This window comes from Ochotona curzoniae, unplaced genomic scaffold, assembly GCF_017591425.1.
Source record: "Ochotona curzoniae isolate NIBS_2020 unplaced genomic scaffold, NIBS_Ocur_1.0 patch14, whole genome shotgun sequence".
In the NCBI taxonomy this organism is placed as follows: domain Eukaryota; kingdom Metazoa; phylum Chordata; class Mammalia; order Lagomorpha; family Ochotonidae; genus Ochotona; species Ochotona curzoniae.
In genome coordinates this window covers 2,381,005-2,403,700 of record NW_024466684.1, presented here as the reverse complement: position 1 = coordinate 2,403,700, position 22,696 = coordinate 2,381,005, and the positions used below count along the sequence as shown (strand labels likewise).

The window sequence follows — 22,696 nt, the reverse complement described above, 5'->3', positions numbered from 1 at the left end:
TCTCCAGTATAACTAACTAAATGAACGAATGACATTCTGGGAAAGCTGACAGAAGAGATCAAAATCACAGGGCATCAACATAAGTCCCAGTATCTGTGAGACCCAGTACAGTTAGTGTCCGCCCATGTTCAATGGATATTTACTACTGCACTGTAGGCTGATTGTAAATATAATGATGGTATCTCCCAAGTAATAGCTATTATGACAGGGTAGTGGAAAATGATATAATTTTAAATGAGAAGGAAAACTTTGGACTAGGCGGATATAATGAGGGGAGGAAGAACTAGACCACAGACGCAGTGGGTGCTACTAAGAAGAATGTTACCATTGCAGGAGGCAATTGCCTAGATTGTCTTGGACCTAGACAAGTGTTCTACTGTTGGGAGAAAAGCAGCCAATAGCAGGTGGGCATTCTTGGCCTGGATAATGCCAATCCAGTGTTATGTAAATCAGTGTGCCAGCATAGCTGCTTATTTTATCTTATTGATTTAAAAGATTTGCAGCAAATGCCATGCAGTGGGGGGCAGGGGACAGACACTAGGCTGGGAAGCCCCCTGCACACACTGGCCCTCGGGCTTACTGTGTGCTGCTCAATGGCAGGGGTGCTGCAGACTACCTGAGGAAGGGGGTCAGGGGCCTGTTGCAGTGGGGAGCCCTGAGAGCATGCCTGACAGATGAGGAGTGACCTCATAAGACTTGGAGCTGTTAAACCTTGCAAATTTTCTCAACCTCATGCAACGAAGCCGACACAACCCAGAACTAACACAACCACTCAAGTTATCAGCCTTGCAACATTCTTCCCCACATCGGGGTCTCTAATTCTCATCAAATGACTGGCCCCCATCCCTAGGTGCTGATGTAGTTTGACAGCAAGGAGTGACTGCCTTTCTTTCCCACTGTGGACACATGAGAAAAAAACAAAAAAGAACTGATACATTTGTCCCACCCTCCTCCCTCCCCACCCTAACTGGAGGCCCACATGCTCTACATTTCCCTCAATTTTGTAAATAACATTGAAAATAAAATAAAAGTTCAAACAGAATAGAAATAACTGAAAAAGGATAAAATCATTGCAGGAATAGCACTAAGTTTTCCATTTTAACTCACAGTAAATCTATGGACATACTAGAATCTGTATTAAGTCCCAAAGTAGAAAGAACAGTTCTAGGGGCTGGCATTGTGCTAACGTGGTTTAAGCTGCACATTGTGTTACCAGTACACCATACCTGAGGGCCAGTTCAAATTCTCCTGCTCCACTCCTGTTCCAGCTTCCTGCTGACACGCCCGCCTAGGAAGGGAGCAGCTTAAGTACTTAGTTCCCTGTCACCAATATGGAAGACCAGGATGTAACTCCTGGCTCCAGGATTTGGCCGTAACTGCTATTGCCATTTGCCAAGTGAGCTGGCAGCTGGAAGGTATCTCTCTCAACAGCCCTCTCTGTTACTCTTTCAAACAAATACATACATTTTAGAAAAAAAAAAAAAAAGGAAAGCACAGAATAGTTCTACCATCAACATAGTTTAGAAGCTACCTTTTGGAAATCCAGCTCAGGCTGGATTCAACATGTCACCACGGGGAGACCTGCATGGAATTCCTATTGCTGAGATTGAGCTTGCCAAGTCCAGGTTGTCATGGCCACCTGGCTGCAATCTCTCTCTCTCCCCACATCCTTCCCTTCTTGTCACACCGCCTTTCAAATAAATAATTCAGTACACAAATTTTAAAAGACACTTACAGATCCTTTGTCTCTTTCTAGTGCTGTTTCATCATTGCGAGTGCTGCCTGTTTCCAGATCCATCTTGGTCCTTTTTCTCATATTGACATTGTCCTCTTGTTTATGAACATTCACTTGCATTTCCAACTCTGGTTTTCTGTTCTTGAATAACTCTTCCAAGACTTCATCTTCTATGGCCCGATCATCCATTTCTTTTCTCTTTTTAGTTATTAGCTTTTCCGGGCAAAGAGACTGATGAGCAGAATTTTTCACATCAGATTTGAAATTGTTCACTAGAATCAAGTTATCTGTTTCTTTGTCAAGAGGCTCATTCTGAGATAGATGCTGCTGTGTGTTTTCCCATATTAAGACTGGGGCAGGTTGGGTTTGTTCTAGAAGAGAACAAGACATTTCTGTTCGTGCTGACTTGGATGAAGACATTTCTTGATCTTCTCCATCTCTTTCCCTTAGATTTCAACAAAGAAAAGACACAAACAGATCATGAGTACAGTTAAGTAATTTTTCAGTTAGGTAAGATTTACGGTTCCTTCCATCTAACTCACAATGTATTCTTGATTTTCATAATTAATACTATCACTGGAAACCAACCACAGACATTTGAAAGCATTTCATATTTATACACATTCTACAGTTGTGATAGGACTAATGGACCTTGTGGCTCAAGCAATATGGAAATCCATATTTTCTCTGCTGAAGCAGAACTGATTAATCACTGCTGAGAAAAAGGTAAAAACAACAACAAAAAAAGTCTAAAAATACTCTGCTGCCAGGAGACAGCAGCTGATGTGTAATGTAGGGAATTGTGGGCAGTGAACATTATCCAAAGGATAAAACTTGACAGGTTAACTCACTTTAAGTTAACAAATCAGAGTAACTAAATCTTCAAGATGCTACTGACGTTCAGTGCATTTACTGTGTGACCGGATCACGAAAACACAAAGACCTAGGTCCCTGCTCTCACATGCTTACTGGATTAGTGCTGAACTGGACCCGTGAAGGTGATGTTTAACACTGATTTAATATAAGGCTGTATGACGGGCAGAATGACTAAGAGAATTTTATAGTAACTTAGGTGATCAGAATTCAAACCAGGGAGCCGCAGCTCAGACAGGAAGGGAAGGACTGAAAAGATACTGAGAAGAAGCAGCAACACATTTATTCTGAGAGGCACAGAAGAGTTAACCACAAGGGAAATGATCACAAACAACAGCCAAAAGAACCCAAAAAACCAGAACGACCCCCCAAAATCAGAATGCTTAAAAAACATACAAAAATGTGTGAAGAAACTCTCTCAGGGCCAAATCGGACAGATCTAAGAACCTGGATAGGCCACTATTGTGAAAAACAAATGAAGACTACAATAAAGAGAAAGATTTAACTGTTAAGCACTAGGCAACTGTGTCCAAGGATGTCCCTTATAGATGATGCATTGCTGGTTAAGAGACAAGCCCTACAAAATGGCAGAAACATCAAGGATCTGTTTTAGAAAATATTCATTGATCGAAAGGCAAACACACTTCATGACAGAGTGATATAGACAGATCTCTTTCATACATTAGTTAATTCCCCAAATGGCTGTGCAGGCCCAAGTCAGAACCCTGCAATGCCATGCAGCTCTTCCACGTGGGTGGCTCGAGACCAAGTACTAGGGACCTACACTAGCAGGTAGCTGGACTGAGGGCAATGCAACCAGGACTATGACAGAACTCTTGATTATCGCAAGCGTCAACTGAATGCACTCTGCACAACAACGCTAGTCCAGCAATAATCATCTTGAGCAGCTTCATGGTGACTTTAGAAACAAAAGGGAAGGGGCCAGCATAATGGCTCAAGTGGCTAATTCTCTGCTTGCAGCGCTGTCATCCTGTATGGGCACCGGTTCATGTCACTGCTGCTCCACTTCTCATCCAGCTCCCTTCTTGTGGTTTGCAAAGGTGGTGGAAGATGGCCTGCATCCTTGGGACTGTGCAACCCCACATGGGAGACACAGAGGAAGCTCCTGATCTTGCCTTCAGATCAGTTCAGTCCCAGGCACTGCAGCCATTGGGGAATGAATCAGCAGACAGAGGATCTTTCTCTGTCTTTCCCTCTCTCTGCAAATTTGCCTTTTCCAAGAAAAATAAGCAAAATCTTAAAAAAAAATCCACAAAAAGTAATTTCATCTAGGAGAATTATTATCCACAAGCACACGCAGAGGCAAAATAGGACTAAAGAAAATGCCAACTATATAATAATAGAAAAACAAGATTTTCTAGAGACACAGGAAAGTCATCTAAACATTTACCTTTTTTTAGGAAATGGTTGAAAGTAGTTTTTGATGGAGTTAGTCTGCTGCTGAGAAGCCCATTTTCTACCTTTATGTTCACCTGCAAACTTTGTTGGTGAACCTTGAGAGTCTGACATTTGCTTCCTTTCCAGAGTATTTGATACTTGATTATGAGAACCTGTTTGGGGAGGTTCCTTTACAATGGATCTTTCCTGTGCAAGTGTTACAGACTTTTGTTCCAATCTGCACATCTGGATTTCTTTTGGCCTTTCACTCAAATCCATACTGTAGCAAAAGGAAAAAAATGCAAGTAGGTAATCAAGTTTACAGCAAATTTATCTACAAATAAGGATGTTGGAGAGGTCTAAAGTGATGTAACTTTAGGAGCAAAGTCCTGACAGACACTATTTCACTGGACTGATGTTACCGTCCAAGGGAGCAGCTAGGGTCAGACAAGCCCCAGGAGGAAGAGTTTCATCCTCACAAACATGTATTTTCCGGCGTGCTCTAACAGATAAACAGCCCACACAAGGAAAATCTACCTTGTCTCTTATTATAGACCAAATGAAGCGATAACCGAAGATAAATGCTTATTTTCTTTCTAAAATTATTTCTAAGTAAATGTGCCATAATAAAAAAAATTGAGAAAAATCTGTCATTCCAATATCACTTGTAAAGAACTATTTATATCACTCTAGATGGGTTGATGTTGATATTCCAGCCAGATGGCATCTCTAGAACAGAACAGAACTCCATACACTGGCAGAAAATAGTTTAAAGACAGTTTTACAGCATATGGTTGGATAATGCCAATGCTATTATTTTCACACACACACATTCACCCATAGCACAACAGGTAAACTTGTCATTCAGCATCCAAAATAGTGTCTCTGTTTAAAAAGTTAAATCTGACCTCAATATAAATGTAAGTATAGCAATAACTAAATACAGTCCAATATATGAGTAGGGATAGCTCAAATACTTAACACGAACACTTCATTGAGGAGTATTTAAAATAAAATAAATTATCTTGAATAAAAAGTATAACAGAGCAAGCTAATCTAATGCATTCCAAAGAAAGTCATCTCAAAAAAATAAAACCCCCAAATGCTTAACAAACATAAAAGCACTAAATAAGCTATCTTTATAGAGAAATATTTCAATTGTAAGTAATTCTGTCAATGGGAGCATCTCCTTTTAAGAAATCGAGGTAGTTCTATGGGATCCCTGGATCCTTGTCCCTTCCCTCTCCTCCCACTTCTTCCCTTTCCCCTCCCATTTCCTCTCCTTCTCTGTCCCCTCCCCTCTCCATCCCTCCCTTCCCTTCTTCTCTGCTCTCCCCTCTACACCCCTCCTTTACTCTCCCCTCCTTTCCTCTAACCTCCCTACCTCTCCCCTCCTCTCCCACTGCACAGAAGAATGACAACCATCCTGGATGGGATGGCGTGGGCAGCACAGACTTCATCATGCTGAGAATGGCACAACATTTGAAGCTTACAAAATGCTTTTCTGCAATGTTCCACTTAACCATTTTTGATCATAGTTGACTATAGATAATAGAAGCTCCAAAAAGAAAACTATGGATAAAGGAAAACTACCATTGTTTCAAACTTATATCACAAGTGACAAAGCTGTGTAATTCTTTCTAGTCTACAAGACACAGCTGAAGGAAATGAAAAAAAGAAATTCACCATAAGCCAAGCATCTATAGTGCTGGCTTCCATGCCACAAAGGCAAAACTGAGTAGATGCAACAGAAAAGCCCAAAGGCTAAAATACTTAGTTGCTGGTCCCTTACAGAAAATTGATGACTTCTATTCTGTCACCTTCCCTGCCATCCTACTTTCCCACGCTTCATCTCCTAAGACATGATGTGATAAAGGCACTGACTATTTCTTCATCATACTAATCTATCATTAATCTAGTGGCAGCACATTGGCAAAAGCTTGTTAACACAGATGCCTTACCACGTATCTACTTGCTCTGACTCTGTGTCAACGACATACGTTGTAGTGTTCACTGGGAGACTTGGCCTTAGTTTTTCATCAACCAATAAGGCTTGTGAAAGGCTTGGCCCTGGAGTCGTTGTCTTTGCTCCTGTAAATCACACAAGTGAACAAGTGGAAACAAAACAAAGGAAAAACAATCACAAGGGCTAGAACCAAGAGAGACATTTAGTCTCTGCATTTCCACAACTACCACACTGGACCAAAGCACCAGCCTCTTTTTCACCTTGAGCTTTTCACTTGTACCCACCCTTCCACTACAGACCTTAGGAATCCATTCTCCACACAAATCCAGGCTAATCCTTCTTGTCTACCTGGACACTCTGTCACACAGACATATAATCTGCCTTCTCCCTCGTTCAGGATGCACTTCAGTGAAGCCCTCCACGCCTGCCTCACTACAAGAGCTTGTCCTCAATCACTTTCTCTTCACCTTGCTTTACTCTTCTCTTTCTTTGTACTTGGCCCTATCTGAACTGAGGCAGTAGACTGATGTTTACTTTGGAATCCTGAGCTTTAGGATATAAAATTCATTAAAAGAGGCCTGCATTACTTTATTCACCAAGGTGTCTTCAACACCAGAACAGAGCTTAGTACCTGATAGCCACGAATATTTACTAAGTTAATAAAAGTATGCATGTATAAACAAATGTTTTCAAGACTGCAAATGCAATCGGTCTTAGAAAGCATAACAGTACCATAGCACATACACAGACTATGACTAAATGATAAAGTTGCTAAACCACAGAATAATGTTTTAATTACCTAAACTGGGCTGGTGCTGAGGATCACAATAATTCTCTGTAGTCATGAAAATAACTGCCAATCCAATTTCTGCTTCAGGAATAGGTCGAAGACCCTGTCTAGCAGGACAAAATATTAAGATTACATCATGCAAAATCAATCTTATGTTTCTCCCTGAAACCATAATTTTTTGGTGTGAACAGAATTTCAAACACAGACCTAGCTTCCATTAATAACACTGCAGCAGTATATTACATTAGACAAGTCTATCGTACTTTATGAAGTCAGGTAACTATCTGCAAAATGAAAAAAAAAAGTCAGAAAAAGATACAGATCTTTATAGTCATAAATTTCTATAATTTTTACAGCGAGCAGAAAATAGCAATTCCAAGATGAAAAAATAAGATAGTATTATAAATTACTCTATGATGACAATGATACAAGAAAAAGGGAAAAAAAAAAGAAGTAGAAAGGACTACATACAAGCTATAGCTATACATGTGCTACTTCTGCACTTCAAATAAACTTCGACAATCGAATGTATTAAAGTATCCCCTTTTGGGGGGCGGGTTATTTATTTTTATTGGAAAGGCAGATTATCTTCTGTCCTCTGGTTCATTCCCTAAATTGCCACAATAGCCGGAGCTGAGCACATCCAAACTCAGAAGCTTCTTTCAGGTCTCCCACATGGGTACACAGTCCACAAATTGGGCCATCTTCCATTGCTTTTCCAGGACATTAGCCCGGAGCTGGACGGGAAGTGGACACCAACTGGCATCTACAGGGGATCCTGGAGCTTGTAAGGGGAGGATTAGCCACATGAGCCACTGCCCTGGGCCCTGAAGTATCTTCTTAAAGGAATCTCGTGGTACACCAATTTGCTGCTATTTTACACTGTGAATGACTGATTTTACAAAACAAAGATAATTATGAACTGAACTTTAAAAAGGGTTTAAGTACAGGTATAATCCTAAAAATTTTATACTCAAACATTTTGAAGACATTACAACCAGCTGATCACAAATACCTATATATCTTTTAGGCAACTTAAAACTAGTATTTAAATGCCCTGTTAAGTTTTTTAAAACTATAAATTATAATATGCAATTTGTTCTGAAGAGTCAGTACCTGAAATATTGCGGGAAGACAAAAGAAGCATCTTTCATATTATTAAAATTGTTGAATATTTATCTGAGAGGCAGACACAGAGTTTGCAAGCTTTGACCCACTAGCTCATTTAAATAGGCACAATGACTGGGGCTGGGCCAGTTGCAAGCTCAGTAACTGAGGAAGCAATCCAGCTCTCCCATGGCTTTGGCAGCGGCCCAGTTACTGGACACTGTTGCTTCCCAAGATCTGTACTGTTGGGAAGCTAGAGTCGGGAGGCAAAATAAGGAACTGTATCCAGGCACTCTGATGTGGGAGAGTGGCATCTTCATTAAAGCATTCAGCTAAATGCCTGCCCCACTGCTTCTGAAATCAATAAAGAGAGTAATGTGGTCACCATTACTACATTTATTCAACACTGCTCTCACAGCTCCAAATAGAACAAAACAAACAAGGAGAGAGAAAAAAAAAAACAGATCAGAGGCTCAGGGATTAGGAAAGAGAGCAGACGTGTTATTATCTGTAGGTACAATTTATACAAAACAGGAATAAATGACTAAGGGTTAAATGGGAGTCTAAGGAGGTGGCTGCACACAGGATGAATATCTAAACGTCAGCACTTTACAAACATCAACAGCAAATAACCAGAAAGTGCCATCAGGGAGACAGTATCATGCATCTGCATAGTACCATAGGGTGCCTACTATCTACAAATGAATCTAACAAAAAATATTAAAATGTCCACACAAATCACTAAAATTATAGTGATTTATAAGGGTCTTTAAAAGGCCTAAGCGAATGGTTAGGGACATCATATCCACAGATACTAATCAACACCTAATTCTACTTCGTGCACATACATTCAGTGGAATTCCTAAAAGTCCAACACAGCTTTTGAGACTGTGATTCTAAATGTACATGGAAAATTGAGAAGCAAATAATAGCTGGGATGCGTCTGAAGAAGTGGAGAAAAAGTCTCCCAGCAGAGAGGAATTCACTGAAGTGACAGCAATTACGACAAAGTGGTAAATGTGGCATGACACATTCATCAGTGGAATAAAACAAAGGTAAAAGCATAGCTGCACATGTAGGAACTTTGTTATGCAACAGAAAAAAAAAACAACCATGAAAAGCAAAATAAGACTAGTAAAAAGTCAATAAAACATGAGCATTTTCTGACCTACAAAAATATTTCTTAAACATAAACAAAATCACTGACTACAAAAGTTGTCAATTTCACTACAATAAACTTAAGGGCTTTTTATTTATCATCACACTAAAAACATGTGCTCCAAAGTTACAAGTTACAAAAAATTAACAGATTTTGCAATACTCCTAAGTAAAGAAACAAACAAAAAAGAATTAATAAAAAGTTTCTATAAATGTAAAAAGAACACAGAAACATGCAAATACTAAGATGGCCTGTGGGCTCAGCACGATGGCTCAGTGGCTAAATCCTTGCCGTGCAAGCGCCAATATCACATACAGGCGCTGGTTCATGTCCTGGCTGTTCCACTTCCCAGCCAGCTCCCTGCTTGTGGCCTGGGAAAGCAGTCCAGGATGGCCCAAAGCCTTGGGACCCTGCACCCATGTGGGAGACCAGGAAGAAGCTCCTTTCTCCTGGTTTTGGATCAGCTCAGTTCTGGCCGTTGTGGCCACTTGCTGTGTAAAGCAGTGGAGATAAGATCTTTCTTTCTGTGTCGGTCAGGTTGCCTCTGTAAATCTGCCTTTCCAGTAAAAAATAAATATAAATACATGAATCTCAACCAAAAAAAAAATGGCCTGGTATTTGCACCACATCTTTATTCTCCAGACATTTATTCACAAATTACTCTTTACATGAAATGTTTCTAAAAGTCTATTTTTTTAAACAAACACTGTAAAGAATGCAAATATTCTTTGATAGTTCAAGATGTAACCAACAGTTAAGATTTTTTTCTTTTTTGAATGTGAGAATGAGGGCAACGGAGAGTCCACAGCCAAGTCTGTGCCAGGCCAAAGCTAGGAGTCAGGAACTCCATTCTGGTCTCCCATATGGGTAGTAGCTGCCCAAGTACTTGGTACATCTTCTGGTGCCTTCTTACGTGCCTTAGCAGGACGCAGGATCTGAAATGGAGCAGCCAGGACTGGAACAAGCCCTCTTATAAGGCATACTGCATGCTGCAAGCATGGTTACTTAACCTGCAGTGCCACAACACCAACCATCTTTTTCAAACTCCAAGACTTCTCTGCCTATCCCAGAGTCCTTCACCCTTATCCTGGCCCCAAAACAAATAACAGGGGCAAAGACTATAGAAGCAAATGTCACCGTATGACCAAGGTTGTCAGTCCAACCTTGTACTCCACTGAGGGTTTCTTCCCAGCATTTATGTATGCGGAAAGCAACATGCACTGCTGAAGAGCCTGGACTAGAGAACTAGACGCCTGGATCCCTATTCTGGTTATTCTGGGACTCAAATTGTCAGTCATATCAGGGATCTTAACATCACAACTAGTACATAACGGTGAGGATTACAAATTTGAATATACTTTTCTATTTAGTAAACCCACATGATAAAAGCAAAGTAATCGACATCACAGAAGGACTCTGGGAACAGGCAACTGAATCTCTAGGAAAGCTGGTGATGAATTTCTCGGGCATATCTGCACTAAAAAACCCAACTATGTATCTTCTTAGGTGAGTATAAAATTTAGTCAACAGACTAGCAAACCTGGTATTTCCATTGGGTGAGAAGTTGGTGTGATGGAGGGGGTGAACAATTCACTAGAGAGAGTGAGCAGAGCTAGGGTAACTGAACTCACCCTGCAAGGAGGCAGGAGACAGGCAGGTCCCCATGGAGTGGCTGACAACTGTGGCCACACAGATAGTGACCTGAGGGTGCACCTGCAGTGCAGTCCCTTATTCCCTTATGCTGACTGCCACCACATGCTCGGAAGGGAGCAGTGGGTGGAACACCTCAGGCTGTCTGTTCCAATATTGACCAATTAAAGAAGCATACTTGTAGCTACAATTGGATCCTCAGCTGGGATGAGCTTTCTCTGGTCCACCACATTTTTCTGGTAGGAGATTAGCGATTTTGCCCTTTGCTGGGGAATCTGTATTTTCCGTCATCCTAGAGGACTCCACCGAGTGCTCCAGGAACACCTCCACAATTTCACAAATCCTTTTAAGCTTCAATAACACTGAGACTGTGGATCCAGTGGCACGGTGGCTAGGTCCTGACTGCTTCACTTCCAATCCAGCTCCTGCTGATGTGCCTAGGAATGCAGGGGAGGATGGCCCCAGTGCTTGGGCGTTTGTACCCACATGGGAAGAAGCTCCACATCTCCTGCTTTTGGAACAGGACAGCTGAAGTCACTGCAGCCAGCGTGGGAAGATCTCATTCTGTCTCCCCTTTTCCCTTCTATGACCCAACCTTTCATATAAATAAATCTTAAAATAAAAATAATAATATTGCTAAGATTGTTAACAATAAAAAGCTGATGGCAGAATGGCAGAACCCTTGACAGAGACGCAGGTCTATTGACTCTATCACACCACAAATAGTAAAGTATCTGCACCTTTAGTTTTTTTTCTTGTCTCCTCAAAATTACATTATAAAGGAAGAAAAAATTTTATATGACTTTTAATATGTAGTTATGAAAGGATGACTACATTTCAGCTTTAAGCAACTTCAGAAAGAAATTATCTTGAATTTTAACCTTAACTATATCATATTCAGCAAAAAAGCTTAATATGACTTTATTCAATCAGACAGGCTAAATACAAATTCTATTACTGTAAAAAAAAAAAAGAGGCGGAAAACATGCTGATAAAACTGTTCCTAGCAAACCAAGTCACACTCAATTTTCAAGTAAACCACATGGCATAACTACATCACAAGAATTCTTGTATCTAGGAAGCGTCTTCAAAAGTTCATAGAAACTGTGGCACAAGTGGTTAAAGGTCCTCCCTTGAACGCCCGGATCCCATCAGGGCACCGGTTCTAATCCTGACCCCGCTTTTTTCCAGCTCCCTGCCTTGGACTGGGAAAGCATTTTATATGACCCAAAGCTTTGGGACCCTGCACCTAGAAGAAGCTCCTTGCTTCGGATCGGCATAGTATCGGCCGTTATGCTCACTTGGGGAATAAATCATCAGAAAGAAGATCTTCCTCTCTGTCTCTCCTCTCAAGTCACATCAATTTTCAATAAAAAAATAATAAAAAGAAATCTTTAAAAAAAAGTTCATAGAAACTGTGTTATGAAAACACTACCTATGAATTTTCAAGTGCTTTTCCCAAATGAATGTCTTTTAAGGTCATTTTCTCCCAGCTTCTCAAGTAAGCTAGTACTTTTACATTACTAAATGAAGTGTAATCAAAATGTCACATAAAACTTCCCATTTGCATTTTAATTTAAAATAATAGTGCTGTACCTCTGAAGCATCTCCATAATTGAGTGAATCCATTTTTTCTGAGAGTCAGGAAGTACCATTTGTGTACTGGTTATTGCTATATCAATAACACACGTTCCAGGAGCTGAAAAGAAGCTATCCTCTTCTTCATTTTCTTCTGTTATCAACTTAGCTTCTCCACCTCCAAAGACAACTGCTGAACTTAGTTTCTTATACTAAAAATGGAAAGAAACATGTTTTGTTAGCCAAAGTGTCCTGAGATAACTTTTACTATGTAAAAATTGAATTTGGAAAATAAAATTGAATTGGAATTAAAAAAGAATGGGTTCTACTCCTAGAATAGATCATTTGAGATTTCATTTTGGGCAGAATCCTTACTCAGAAGTTCTCCATGCAGCCCTGGAACCATTACCTTGTCCACAGTAACATCATCGTCATCATCAGACTTACTCTGTCGGCTTACCCGCATGACTTTCTGCAGTAACAAAGTTAGGACCCTTGTTTGGCACAGAGAAGACACTCTATGGATGCTTACTGACTGAATAAGCTAGGACAAAGTTTCCTGTCCTCTGTGTTTACATATTTATATAAACCAGCTCAGTTACCAGGTATTAAGAAGTATAATTATATACATGATCACCTGGCAGACGCTGGTGCCTGCACTTCACAATTCTGTACAAAAATTCTCAAATCAAATACCTTATCAGTGTGAGAACAATAGCACGTGTTGATTTATGGTCTTCTTTAGGAAAGTATAATTTCTAACATTACCTGCTTGGCATTTAAAAATACAAATGTTTTTCCTTTGAAGATCTCTTTTCTTTCCTGCCGCCCCGACAGATCAATATTATTATTTCCAATGGCTGGTTCATCAATAGGTGGGTAAAAACTGTAAAAGTTTGTAAAGCATATTGTAGTTACAGACTACTTTTAAATTGATAAATTTCTGATACCAGAAAAGCATAATTTCCATAAAATCACAACAAGTTCTTTTTAAAGTAAGATTTTGTTTTAATTTGGTACAAAATGACCAAAAGCCACCCATGTGCCTTTTCAGGAACTATAGTGAGAGGTACTGCACAGCACAGCAGGACTGGCTTTCAGTTCCTCAGAATAACCAAGGTAGACAATCATAATCAGACACATGGGAAACACACATGACTCAAACAGTTAATGTGAATTGCAAAAGGGTGAGAAAAAAGACCAAATTCATCAGCAGCTCGTGTTTACTGGGGAGCCACTCTGTGTTACTAAGGCTCACATTTAGTTCTGTGAACACTACCGTAATATTGTTTCAGAGCATTTTAGAAAAGTTCACAATAGTTTAAAACTTTCTCTAGAGTAAAGAACCTATTTTTCTGCTCTTTAATAAGATGCTATAATATTTTTTAAATGTCTGGGGAGATGAGAAGAAAGCAAGGAGGAAGTAAAACTGAACAGATAATTCTTAAAATCTCATTAGGCCATTCTTTGAATTCCCTAAGAGATTTTGTTACAGTTGATGCAGCTTGTCTCTTTAGCTCTCGGTAAAACCCAACATAAGGATGACTACAGGGAACAAGACAGGAAGAGGCAATTCACAACATTTAAGGGTTAACTCTCTTCAGAGAGCAACATCAAACAGGACAATATTGCAATCTTAATGGTGATCAAAGGAGGTAGAACTGATTTCCCTGCTTCCTCCTTCCAGCTGCCATCTCGCTCCGCCTCCATTTCTCCTTGGCCACACAGAATATGACACATCTGCTAAAGTAAAGCTGAGTCTTGACAGAAAAGTGGAAAATTTATGGCAACTTGAAGAATAACAGCATTTCTCCAATCCATCACAACAAATGCTCTAAGTGTATCCTGAAATGATTTCTGCAAGCCAAAATCTCGGGGGACTGGGTGACAATATAAAATTCGAGCTACCATGTTAACTCTCCTGTTCTCTTTTAAAATGACATAGTTCAACTAAAGGTCCTTAATATACATAATTACTTTTAGCACTGTTAGCTGGGAACCTGCACCTAAGAAAAGAGTTAGATCTTCCTCTCTGTCTCTCCTCTCTGTATATCTGCCTTTCGATAAAATGACATAGTTCACTTTTAGCAGATTACTGTACCTAAGAAAAGAGTTAGCTGTAATTTCGTTCAAAGAATTTAAGATTCTACACTGAACTAGGATCGTAAAAATAAGCATAGAATTTCCCTTCAGCTTTTCCTAACAATACTATGAGAGTACTAACTATTTCTGAGTCTAGAATATTTGGTTCTTCCACTAAATACGATGAGGGCAGAAATCTAATAGTTTAAAAAAAAAAGATTTAATTATTTGATCGGATAGAGTTCCAGAGAAGGAACTCTGGGAGGGAAGAGAGAGCCAAGCCAGAGCACTATCTTCCATCTGTTGGCTCACTGCTTTCACTTCCCAAATGGCCTCAACAGCCAACGTGAACCAGGGTGAAGGCAGGAGCAAGGAGCTTCTTCAGGTCTCCCACATGGATGGAAGGGTCCCAAGAAGTTGGGTCATCTGCTGCTGCTTTTCCCAGGACATTAACAGGGAACTGCATCTAAAGGGGGTAAGTCAAGACACGAACTGGTATCCATATGCCATGCTGTTAGCACTGCAGGCGACAGCTGAGACTGCTGCACAACAACCTGAGTCCCTGTAAATTTTTTTGGCTTATTCAATCTTCAAGTGTATCTTCTGCCTGGTTTATGGTAGACATTCAACAGACATAAATATAAATTATAACTTTGATACATATACAAAGTATAAACATCTCTCAACTTGTGAACTACAAATTTAGGTATTAAAATGCTGGGATTAAAACAATGTACTGGGCCCAGCAGCGTGGCCTAGCGGCTAAAGGCCTTGCCTTGAACACGCTGGCATCCTATATGGGTGCCGGTTCTAATCCCGGCAGCTCCACTTCCCATCCAGCTCCCTGCTTGTGGCTTGGGAAAAGCAGTCGAGGATGGCCCAATGCTTTGGGATCCTGCACCCATGTGGGAAACCTGGAGGAAGTTCTGGCTCTTGGCTTTGGATTGGCACAGCACCAGCCTTTGCGCTCACTGGGGGAATGAATCATTGGATGCAAAGATCTTCCTCTCTGTTTCTCCTCCTCTCTGTATATCTGACTTTGTAATAAAAATACATAATAAATATTTTTTTAAAAACCCACAATGTACCTTGGTTTACTTTAAACACTGTGTAATTTGAAACTCACCACTAGGTACAATCTACCTTGACAAAAACACAGATATAGGGAAGAACTACCCTGAGCAAAGAACACCGATGCATTAGTGGGTAGCTGGAGAGAAAGCCGTACTTGACCTGGCACACAGACTGCGATCTCAGCTTCACCCCTGTGCTCCAACTCCAGGACAAACACAGATGATTAATAACACAGTGAGAAAAAGCGAGCCATGTTCTGAACTTCATATTCCTAGATGAGCCTTTCATTTCTCAGTGTACTGATGAGAACAGAGATTAGTGAGAACTATACAACTAATTAAAGTCACTATTTCTGAAGTAATGTTTTCAAGAAGTTTCAAAGCATTTCTGGTGCTCCAGTGACAGCTGGTAAGAAAACTAGAAAACACAAATATAATCTGATAGAAATATAGATTAGAGGCAGGCTGCTTCAATAGAAGGCTACCAAATACAAAGTGCATAAAAATATTTAAAAATAAACTTGGCCTGATTGTATAAAATGTTAAGAGCCATAAGTAAAATAATGTTTTCATAGTAACTGGCACACGTTATCCACATATTTATGTAAAGATAATCAAGAAATACTTTTTACCATTTACATCATATACTTGTACATAAATGTTTATCTCATCTTTAATACATTTCATCTAACCCACAATAATTCATTTTGCTTTTGTCTTTTAAGATTTTTCAAACACACTGAGCACGGATTTCTCCAAACACACTGAATACAGTGAAATCAGTATCCCCAGCAACAACTACTCCCCCAGGACCTGCACAGCTCCCTGTTTCATCAGTGTGCTGGGAGCATGTTCCTGCTTTCTCGAACCACTTACTACACTGCTTCTTTACATGATCTCTAAAAGCTTAGCCCAAGGGGCAGCTACAACTTGCAGGTGTGCGGCACAATGCTTTGCCTTGGATTTTAACTGATTATATATGCTGTTCTCTACTAGTACAAACTTCCTAAATGTTCATGTACTGACTGTTTCAGATTGGTGTGTTTATTAGGCCTAAAACCTAATGGCAAGCTAGTGAGGTCAAATTTGTTCCAGTTTCACACTTGCAGGCAATAGACAGACTGCTGGCTCAGAGACAAAGCAGGCAGCATAAGCATCACTGTTTGTAGGTCACGTCCTGATCAAGGACCGTGGCAGGATAGACTGTATCTTGTGTGGATTGTGCTACCAGGGAGAGAACACTGACCTTGGGCCCGCCCGTTTCGTAACAAGCAGCCAAAAAGCCTGCTGTTTGAGAACAGGCTCGTGTAAAAGGCCTTCAGAGCACTGCATTTTTGGCACACCACACAAGCTGTGTAAGAATACAGGGTACTTGGGCCCGGTGCAGTGGCGCAAGTGTTTAGGGTCCTCACCTTGCACGCCCGGGATCCCATATCCCATAGGCATTGAAGCCTAGTTCAATCCAACCAACCTACTATCCAGCCCCCCCACACACACTTGCAGATGCCTTTCTGTCTAACCACCCTGTCCCTGCCCTGGTTTTCATGCTCTCCAGTGGGAGTGGTTACCCACAAGGGAGGTGCCCACTATCTTCCTACTAGGCCAAGCCAACTTCCGGATTGTGCACTCTCCAGGTGGTTCTGGCACTTAACAGAATTGGCCTCCAGTGCCAGCCTCTGCCATCTGATGATGTGGCAAAGCCCAACCAACCCTCACCCACTCTAATTTTTGCTTGCACCAGTCAGAACAGTCAGCCCAATCTGGCCCTTCCCCAATCTAGCTCACATGAGGCCCACAGGTGTTGTAGCCCTGCCTGGTCTGGTCTGCCCCCATCCCAACTCATGCTCTCCAGTGGGAGTGGTTGTCCAGCAGGGGAGCCCACATTCCCCTAAGGCTTTGCCTCCTCTCCCCTTCCCCCCGCCCCACCCCGGTTCTCAAGTGTGCTATTTGGGCACTGCAACCATATCTGGTATGGCTCACCTCACACTGGCATTCCTTAATGTGCACTGGTATGTGTTGTGACCGAAACTGGCCTGACCCACACTCTATGCTGGTGCTCAGATTCGCCAGCGGTTGATGTGAATGGGTTCAGCCTGGTCTGCCCCCAACCTATGCCATATGTATGATGTAAAGATTTATTTCATCTTTATTGCAAAGTCAGATATACAGAGCAGGAGGAGAAACAGAGAGGAAGATCTTCCATCTGATAATTCACTCCCTAAGAGACTGCACCGGCTGAAGCTAAGCCGATCCAAAGCTTGGACCCAGGAACTTCCTCCAGGTCTCCCACGTGGGTGCAGGATCCTGAGACTTTGGGCCATCCTCCACTATTTCCCAGGCCATAAGCAAGGAGCTGGATAAGAAGCAGGGCTGACAGGATTAGAATCAGCACCTATATGGGATCCCAGCGTTTGCAAGGCGAGAACTTAAGCTGCTAGACCACCACACCTGGCCCAAGATAAAAAAACCTACTACTGCCTGCCTGCCTGTCTTCCTTCTTTACTTTTCTCCCTCCCTACTTTCTCTGTCTCTTTTCCCTTCAAGGTCACCAGCATTGGATAGTCTTTGGCCAGATCTTCAAACATCCACAAGGTAACATGGGCAGTGATTCTAGGCTGTTGTGCCGCCTCTGTGTGTATACTTTACCCTGATCCTCTTCTGGTCACTCTGGAGGAGGTCAGCACCACATTGGGCCACCAGGGCAGAAAATGAAAGGCCACGTGGATGGGGCCAGCAGAAAAGCAAAGAGAAAACGACAAAGGAGACTCAGTATCTCAGACAACGTCCACAGAAGCCTGCTGACAGTGGCTCTCTAAGGTTCTGTCACCTGCCTACTTCTGCATTTCCCCTGGTGATCATGTCCACACTCAGGACCTCAAAGGATGTGTATCAGGCTGAAGGTGACATCAAAAGAGGATGTGGAGGCCCGGCACAATGGCTCAGTGGTTAAATCCTTGCCTTGAAAGCACTGGGATCCCATATGGCTAAATCCTTGCGGTGCATGCCCTGGGATCCCATTTGATTGCCAGTTTGTGTCCTGGCTGCTCCACATCCCATCCAGCTCCCTGCCTGTGGCCTGCACAAGCCTTGGAGGATTGCCCAACATCTTGGGATCTGCACCCACATTGGAGTCTTGGAAGAAGCTTCTGGCTCCTGGCTTCAGATTGACTCAACTCTGGCCATTGTGGCCACTTGGACATTGAACCAGTGGACTGAAAATCTTTCTCTCTGTCCTACTCTCTATAAATCTGCCTTTCCAATAAAATAAATAAATTTTTGGAAGTAAAGGACAAAAATCACAAACTACCACTACTACCCAGTACTTCATACCCATCGTGATGTAGCATAACACATAACCATGTGTTTATGGTGATGCTGATATTAACAAATCTATATCTGTCAGTCCTATAAAAACATAGCTCATACATATGTATGCAATAAGACATGCTTATGAACACGAACCACTTTGTTACTGCTCTAACAATAAAATGAGTGGGCCCGGCACAATGGCTCAGAGATTAAATCTTTGTCCTGTAAGCACTGGCATCCCACATGGGTGCTGATTTGTGTTCCAGCCGTTCCACTTCCCATCCAGCTCCATGCTTATGGCCTGGGAAATCAGCAGAGGAAGGCCCAAAACCTTGGGATCCTGTGCCCATCTGGGAGACCCAGAAGAAGCTCCTGGCTCCTGGTTTCAGATCAGCTCAGTTTTGGCTGTTGCAGCCATTTGGGAAGTGAACCAGCGGATGGAAGATCTTTGTCTCTGTCTTTTTCTCTCATAAACCTGATCTGTCTTTCCAATAAGAAAAAAAAAATCCTTACAAAATAAAAACATTAGTAACACTACAACATGCTGATAAAAAATACTTTTGAAATTCTTAACTTCCTTAACACTCCTAAACTTAAGGCCATTTTAAATAGCCAGTCATTCTATAGAATCAATGTAAGCTTGTAATCGTACAATCTGGCTGCACTGATGGCTTTTGTGCAGCAGGTTAGGGGTCTAGCAGGTCCCAGGCAGTCACACCCATGGCAGGAAATGTGGGGTGATCCACAGAAACAGCCTTTGGTGTCACCAAGAACCCCAGGCTTTCGGGACTGATTGGTCCCAGACAAGGCAGGATCCCCAATCTCAGGGAGCACAGAGTGGGCTGTGTGTTTTAGCGCTGAAACATACAGTGCATGCTGTGCTGCCTGCGCTGACTCCAGTGCAGAGGAGGGGAGCATGTCCAGGTGCACTCGAATGAGTCAGCCTGCTCTTACAAACCAGCTGAGGTCCTCAGATGCCACCTCAAAGACAAAAAAGGCCAGAAACTTCTCAGAGTTAGTGACAGTAATCTATGGACACAGCCAGCAGAATCAGCTAAGTTTTCTATGGCTCCTGAGATGTAGCCATTAGGTGAGATGCAGAGAGCTTTCTGAACCCAGGACATGAAGACCTTCACACCTAATCAGTAAGAAGCAGCTACAGAAGATGAGACAAATGTATATCCTCCAGCAGCCCTTAAGAAAAGGGGTTGGAAATCTCTTAGTGGGAGAGTGAAACAGGACACATAAGTAGCAAGCTTAGCATCACCAACTGGAAGCCAAAGCTCCCCTACCTTATGCAATGTGGTCTATCTACTTGTCAATCAGATGGCCCCTTCCTCAGGAGGCACTCCCCTCACCTGGGACTTGGGGTGGTATTAGGTACTACCCCTCTTTCCAGGCTCACAAGAAGCCAGTCAATGGCAAGCAGCACTCTCTCTTCCCCACCCAAGATAACAAGATTAAAGCAGAAAATCTCTTTACAACCCTTCCTCTCTCTGGCCACTCTAGCCCTAAGTGTGTGTCTGGGATGTCCTTATCTTTTAAGTAAACCTTACCAAGAAAAAAAATACAATCTATTTTGTCACATACCCTATAATTCACTGACTTGTACATTTTGAGTAAACAAGCTCTTCTACGTAACTGACTAAAGACATTTACCATTTTGTAATGCTCAGCATTTTGATCATACAATTTGGAATAAATAATAACAAATACTTTCCCTTGTAACCCTAATTCTTACTGCTTTAAAGCATCACTAACAATATCCATAAACAGATCTCCAAGTCTAGTGGCTCACAAATCTGGCACGTATCATCCACCTTTTGTTGCAATTACCAAAAATCAACATTTCTTTTAACAGGCAAGTAGGATGAGAGCAAGCCATGTGCTCAGATTTTATAGATGGAATTACTAATCTAGAGCTACTAAACTGTGTCAGTGCTGACCTCATTTTGAAATGAGGTAACAAAAGCAGTGCCCAGTGCCATCAACATTTACGTGCAAATATGTGGTTCTCCAAGAGGGTTGCTGCAGCCCCACTACCAAGGGTACCTCACCCATGACCCTGACACTGGCACATGAGCAATGCTGACCTATTTACCATGCTACAACAGTTTTTTGTTATATATTAGCAGTTAACATCTGTTTCACAGAGCTAAGAAATAACCAATTAAGAATTTGGGATACTCTTTCTTTACATACTAACTGAAAAAATCTCATTAACATGGAACACATACACACACAAGAAAAACGTGGAACACAGCAACTATCACATCTAGAATTCCAGAGAGTTAACCGAAAGTCAATGCGCTCATCTTTTCTGTCATATGTTGTTAATTAGAAACACATAATATACCTTTCTATTTGTGGAGGCTGTTTCTTGGACTGAACTGCTTGGAGAAATTCAGTAAAATACTCTGGCTTTACAATGGGGCATCCACAAATGAGTGCACAAATCGTCTAAAAGAAAGAAAATATATGTGGATATATATATACAGTCATTATGATAGCTTCTTCTAAAGAAAACATTCATGTTATAAACTACAAACATGCCTTTCTAATAATTGTTTTCTTTCCTTTTCTTAATTTGATAAATGAAGTCACAATCTGTAAAATAGAATTTCATATTTGCTCAGTTTTATACCACAAACCAGAACTACTCAATTATCAGAAGCCAATGACACAGTAGTCCTTTGGGATAGGCAGAATAACACAAAGACTTTAAAAATGTATTCCAATTGGAAAAACATTACAAGTACACGTTCAGGCTGAAGAAATCTAACCCATCCTGCAGAGGCAATACACATTAAGAGATAAATGCAAATTTCTTTGGAGCCTTACTGCTTTCAGAAGGAGTAAGAGTATAGAATAAAGCCTCTTCAACACAGCAAATCAAGGAGCAACTGGTTAGGCTCAGTGGAAGCTGATGCACACATAAAGAGAGAACGAAACTGTGAACTAACGTGAATCAAGCTATCAGCCTCAAGTAACACACATCCACAAACTCATAAAGGACTAGAAAATACTACTGTGGGCAATTAAAATAAGAAAGAGCTGGCATATTCTAGGAAATAATCCAACTATACAGTTTATACATATGTTTTCAATAATGCAGGTGTTAGGAGCGACCAGATTGAGGGTATCTCTAAAGACTGGAATCTGACAGATCCCAACTTCCTATGTGAATGAGATCATCCAAATCCAACAGGAAGTAGTGAAATGCAATCAACACAGGACTGAATAAAACTGCAACATGCGCGATTCTGGGCTAAGCACTTAACTGCTGAGTCACAATTTCTCTTCAAAATATAAAAGCTGAACTAAATACTCCTCAGGTTTCCCTCTGGTCCTAACATTCAATAATCTAAACAAAACAAAAGCAAAAAGCAAAACAAAACAAAACAAAACCTTATAAGCCTAACTATGCATTGAGAACGCTGAGCAAAAACTAATGATCAGGGTTCATTTATTTATTTATTTATTTTACAAAAAGTGATCAGAAACACCAAAGAAGAAACACTGCACACTCCATGGTGGTGTCTCTAATGGTGGTCATTAGCATGTCAGGTGCTAGAAGTGTCCAGCTCTGAGGACTTGGCAAAATAACCCAAGACAATCAAAGCATCTTTGACCTTATTTCAGGCCTTCTAAACCCATGTATCATTAACTATTCCATTTAAGTAACTTAATATCTTAAGGGGGATTACGCTGAGCTAACATTTAAATATGTCCTCATGCATATTTTGGTTTTACAAATGTTTTATGAATATATTACCTGTGAATTTATCAACATGAGTATTTTTTCAGTAAGTCTTGCTGCAGAAGCAAAAAAATCAATGTCCTAAATTTTCCAAGATGGAAATATCTTTGTTCAGGGTAACTTCACCATGGTACAAATTTAACTTCAGGTTCAATCTGGGCAACAAGCCTTTCTCTTTGACAGCTATTGCATACATATATATGTACACACATAAGA

The 22,696-nt window shown here is 41.1% G+C and overlaps 1 protein-coding gene across 5 annotated transcripts in view; it reads right to left on the bottom strand.

The window, feature by feature from the left end:
- The window catches only part of LOC121166433 (nibrin-like), a 36,110-nt gene that overhangs the window by 8,264 nt on the left and 5,150 nt on the right, over nucleotides 1-22,696 (bottom strand). For 3 of the 5 annotated variants that reach the window (XM_040995531.1, XM_040995532.1, XM_040995535.1), the window contains 7 exons: nucleotides 21,077-21,180; nucleotides 13,025-13,142; nucleotides 12,275-12,468; nucleotides 6,772-6,869; nucleotides 5,968-6,097; nucleotides 4,020-4,286; nucleotides 1,736-2,180 (listed from right to left, as the gene is read on the bottom strand). In XM_040995531.1, coding sequence (XP_040851465.1) covers nucleotides 1,736-2,180; nucleotides 4,020-4,286; nucleotides 5,968-6,097; nucleotides 6,772-6,869; nucleotides 12,275-12,468; nucleotides 13,025-13,142; nucleotides 21,077-21,180 — 1,356 coding nt within the window. Of the gene's footprint in view, nucleotides 1-1,735; nucleotides 2,190-4,019; nucleotides 4,287-5,967; nucleotides 6,098-6,771; nucleotides 6,870-12,274; nucleotides 12,469-13,024; nucleotides 13,143-21,076; nucleotides 21,181-22,696 lie in introns of all 5 variants that reach the window. The other 2 variants (XM_040995530.1, XM_040995534.1) reach the window with 2 other exon arrangements.